At 50.3% G+C, this 5,070-nt stretch overlaps 1 protein-coding gene across 1 annotated transcript; it reads right to left on the reverse strand.

The window, feature by feature from the left end:
- Nucleotides 1-1,209: 1,209 nt before the first annotated feature.
- On the reverse strand, nt 1,210-4,472 carry MYD88 (myeloid differentiation primary response 88; the record flags this gene model as incomplete). The annotated part of the gene is made up of 3 exons (XM_010156019.1): nt 1,210-1,364; nt 3,040-3,131; nt 4,292-4,472. Coding segments are annotated over 3 exons (428 nt in total), but the record flags the coding sequence as incomplete, so codon positions are not given.
- Between the last annotated feature and the right edge of the window lie 598 nt (nt 4,473-5,070).

Consider the following 5,070-nt stretch of genomic DNA (forward strand, 5'->3'; position numbering starts at 1 on the left):
TGGCAGGGGGGTTGGAACTAGATGATCTTCAAGGTCCCTTCCAACCCAAACCATTCTGTGCTTCTATCGTTCTGTGGTAAGTCGAGGAGCAACAGTGTCCTGCACTTTGTTTAGTGAGGACTTTCACTGAAAAAAAAAAATTTAATACTGAATTTCTGCTAAAGGAGTGCTGTATGGTAAAAATTTAGTAAGATCTGGGAATATAAAATGCTGGTGTAAGGTCACTTAAGCATATGTGGCCGCAGTAGAGCCAGATGTGACCGACATGCTGCAAGAACGTGGTTTTCCTTACACTTCTTGCTTTCAATGAGCAAAAAATAAACACTTAGAGCAAATCTGAGTGACTGTCTCGGAAAATACTAGTGTCAAGGGATTTACCCCATAAATGAAGAGGAGACAGGCATCTTGTGATGTAACTTCAGGAGGAAAACATCCCCAGAAAATAAACCAAGCTCAGTAATTCTGCATTAGCTATCACAGGATAATTGCTCTAATTTTCAGATACTTCTAGGAATAGGAGAACCATTTCTTTATTGCATTGCTTCAATAATTAAAAGACTTCTGCCTTTCTCAAAACAAAGACTGAAGGGGACTGTCCTCCCTCACAAGACCCACGGGCACAGGCATTCCCCGTGCTGCCCCACAGCAGGGCTGCAGCGCAGGGCAGGCTGGGCCCCGCTGACAAGGCTGTCAAAATCTGTGATTCCTATGGTGCTGGCCACAGAGCAGGAAGGAGGCTGAAACCTCAGTTCCTGCACATGACCGGGCAGCAATGGGATTTCACTGGCATGTTAAAAATCCACTGATCCTGGATGTTACTGTAGCCATTAAACAGCTTTTAAAATAATAGGAAATATTTAAGGCTGCAGTTTGAGGCTCTGAGGTCTTAAGTGCTTACCACAGAGCCTTCTTGTACTGGACACTGCGTCTTTAAATGTGGATTTTCTGTATTTTCAGTGAAAGTGCTTCCTACACAAAACGCTGGATGCTGTGGCTCACCGACTCGGAGAGGAGCACCCGCACAGTTGCTTTATTTCCCCCTCCCAAGTCACAAAGAAGTGCTAGAGACAACCCATTGCTCCCAGTCGCAGGCTCCAAAGATGGACTGCAACCCTCCAGGTTCTGAAGCGGTGAAAGGGCCTGCGTGAGCGGCAGCGCGGTCCGAAGGCACGGCGGGGTAGGTTCCACCACAGCGCTCATCCCTCTGCATCACGGCAGCATGAGGGATTTTGCCAGTCTCGTCCAGAACCATTTTTTGGTGCAAGGATTGGTGTAATCACAAATTGTAATGAACCGTAAGATACTTGGGAACTCGTTCTTCATGCTTTTGCACTTGACAGGGATCAGCCGCTTGAGACGAGCACCTGAAAGACAGGTCACACAGGCGGAGGATTACACACAGCCACAGTCACATCCCGTATCCGTTTTCTCCCCAGGGCAGCAGACGCATCGCCAGATCCAGGTTTGGTCCTGATTTTGTCTCATCTCATTCTAATGCAACTAACTCTGCGCCTGGAGAGCGAGTTTCTGAATGGCCAGCCCTCACCCAAGCCCGCAGCAGGGCCCAGCCAGCACACGCAGGGCAGCTTGCGGGGCTGGAGCGACAAAGGCCTACGGAACCGCAGACGTGAAGGAGCAGAGCGCAGTTTCACATGGAACACGAACAGGAGCATACAGTCCTGACTACTTCCACGTGTCTGAAGAGAAAATGGAGATGCTGAGATGGTTTATCTCCAGCACTTTTTCCTTCTACCCTCACTCACTCAGGCTGCAGTAAGTACCTGCCGATTACAAGGGACTGCAAGGAATCGCTCTGCTCACATGAGCTGCTGTTCCGAGGGATGCACAAGATGAGACAACTCCCCCTGGGATTGCTACTGCTTAAGGAGCAGCTCTTCTAAAAAGGAAAGCTGAGGGGGACTTTGTACAAGGGCCTGGAGTGACAGGACAAGGGGTAACGGGTTTAAATTGAAAGTGGGGAGGTTTAGATTAGGTATCACAAGGAAATTCTTCCTGGAGAGGGTGGTGAGGCACTGGGACAGGTTGCCCAGAGAAGCTGTGGATGCCCCATCCCTGGAAGTGTTCAAGGCCAGGCTGGATGAGGCTTGGAGCAACCTGGTCTAGTGGAAGGTGTCCCTGCCCATGGCAGGGGGGTTGGAACTGGATGATCTTTAAGGTCCCTTCCCACCCAAACCATTCTGTGAGTCTGTGATTTATAGTACCATCTCAGATGCCTCATCTAGAAGAGACTTTACCGGCAGACACTCCTACCGATACTGCATATCCTCCGTACTGTCAGGCTGAGCTGCACGAACCCACAGACACACGTGCAGAACAGCTAGTGGTTAGAGAAAAGCAATCTCAACTGACTCGACAGAAGCAAATTGGTGGCTTTTCCATTCAGAATAAAATATACAGCGGATTTTTCCAGTCCAAGCTGAACATTCATTCCGTATTTTGTTCACCTATCCACAATGTCAAGGATCTCTGTAGAAAGCTGTGTGTTCACTACCTGCTTCCCTACTCTCAGCATTTACTCACACCCTGAATTTATTGCAACACTTCTGTCCTCAGCAGCGTATTTCCTGTACGGATCCTAAAGCGCTTCAGAAGCCTGGCACACGGTGACATCTCAGAAGCAGCAGCCTTAGCTAAGCCCCTCACTTGTGGTCATGCAGAAGGTCAGCGGCAGGGCAAGGAACCACGTCCAGGTCCCCACCTGCATGACAAAGTGATAAAGCCACCGTGAGCCGTTTGCTTAGGGAAGGGCGTTACGCCCAGGGTGGCCTTTCACACACATGAAACACAGGGCAGTGGTGAGCCCAGGCCTGAGACCGAGCTGGCAGACGTGTAACCATCAGTTATTTATCTTCTCCTTTCTCACCCATACTTATTTGTTTAAACGCATCTAAGGCTCCCCCTTGTCCTGCATTTGCGCGGTGCCCAGTAGTACAGCACTGATCCCAGCTGGAGACATTCCTCTGCTAAACATGACCATGTTGATGTGCAGTTGTAAATGGGATATTTGTGAGATCTTACCTGGGGAAAGACTAAGAGCAAATTTGGTCTGAAAATCACATTCCTCACTTTCCAGGTAATCATCTGAAATGACGACCACCATCCTCCGACACCTGAAGGTGAAGCAGTCAGGGGAGAAAAAAAACAAGATGTCAACAGCGATGCTTCTCATTCCCAGTGGCTGAAGTATGCATTTCTTAGAGTTGGATAAATGAACCCGCCTGCTGCGTTCCTGCAGGAATTCACCGCAGAGCAAGGACTGCCAATGCACAGGCAGCTATGTTACACACGAAAACCTGATTACAGGTACACTCACACACTAAAAACGAAGACACAGCAAAGCCCGGGCTGCCTGCGCAATGACTGCTTGACCCTCTGCCCGTATACTACAAGTGATGCCATCTGCCTGCACGCTGCCTTTAGGGACTGAGCATATCGAGTGCTTTTCTGCTTTAGTATGAACTGGACGGAGTTTTTCTAGCATCAGAATGAAATGGGCGGAGCTTTATTGTACTCCTATTACTGTGAATTCACCTCATTTCGTTAATTTGAGCTCTGTCCTCCAGTTTGTTGCTTACATTCATTCAAGGTGCCTGGTTGTAAACTACAGGTTTGGCTCTTTATGGAGGGCTACACTGTAGAGCAGCCAGGCCAGCGAGGCCTTCAGGGGGTCTCCGTTAACGCCAGGCTACCTCCCTCTGAAAGGCTGCTGTTAAAACCCAAATACCTGCCTTGGGATTTTTCTCGGAGCCTAATTTCTCTGAGCCCAATCCAAGGCCAGGATTGTGAGAGCAAACTGCTCCAAGACCAGTACTTCCCTGTTCACACCAGAAAGCACTTTCTCTATGTAAGCCTCTATCCGGGGACTTAACTGATGTGCCACAGCTCCCACCACACCCCATCCCATATCGCTCCGAAGGATCCTTGAAGTCAGTGCCAGAGCCAACACCAGCGCCGTGCCCGCAAACTCCATGCTTGGGGTGGAGCTAACTCTACCTGGAGCTGTACGACATCACCTTCAAGGATGCGACTGCAGGATACTGCAGCCAGAGAACAGGGATCAAATGTAAGCAGCATCACTACAGCGGCATCTCCCTTGTGAACACAATGTTTGGGAATACTCGTGTCTTCCTTCCTGAGCCAAGAGCGTAAAGCAAACCCCATAAAGGCATCCCTGTGTAATTTTACCGCTCCGCTGTCACCCCGCTGCAGACACGGTGGCAAAATGACCACAAGGCTCCATCACACCTGGCTGTCCCGACCGCCCACTTACCTCCTTTCTATCAGTTCTCCGCTGATGGACCACACGCACGTCCCCGGCAAGACGTCCCGATCAAATACGCAGAGCTTCAGTTTGAACTCCGTCTGTTCCAGCTCCCTGATCATCTCCTGGACAAACTGAAGGTCCTTCTGACAGTAGCAGATGAAGGCATCAAACAGCTCTGTTTCACTCCCTGAAACCAGTACAAATGTAACTGTCACCCGCTACTATAAATGAAGTTAATTCCCGCAGGGAACTCTCACCAGCTCCCACAGACTTCCCCTCAGAATCGGAAGCTCTGACAGCCAAACTCTGCCCAAACCCACAGAGGTAATTTAGCATTTTACCAGCCCAGCTCCCCTTCAGCATGGACTCCTGTCCCTAACAGGGCTGGCAGGAGGCAACGCGCTTCTTTCCCAGCCCAGGCCATTCGCATAAACCCACATGTGCCGGCAGAGCAGGGCAGCCGAGGCACAAAATCTGCAGAGGCAGTAACATTCAGCCAGAGGGACTCGAGGGGAGACAGAGCCTGGGAAGAGCCAGAGGGAGCGGAGCACCCCGGAGGATGCAACTCAGCCCTGATGCGCCGGGATTTCAGGAGGAGTCATGCATCTAAAATGTCCTTCTGGCTCAGGGTCCTAGTTCTCTAGTTCTGGTCACAGAGATTCAAACTTCCCAAGCAAAACCTTCCTGCGGGCCCCTCACCAGCCATGTCCTGACGCCCGCTGTCCACCGAGCTGAGGTAGGCCTTGAACTATGGAATCTGCAGTTTTGTCCCTGTACTGGGTTTG

Source organism: Eurypyga helias, unplaced genomic scaffold (assembly GCF_000690775.1).
Source record: "Eurypyga helias isolate BGI_N326 unplaced genomic scaffold, ASM69077v1 scaffold49587, whole genome shotgun sequence".
NCBI lineage: Eukaryota > Metazoa > Chordata > Aves > Eurypygiformes > Eurypygidae > Eurypyga > Eurypyga helias.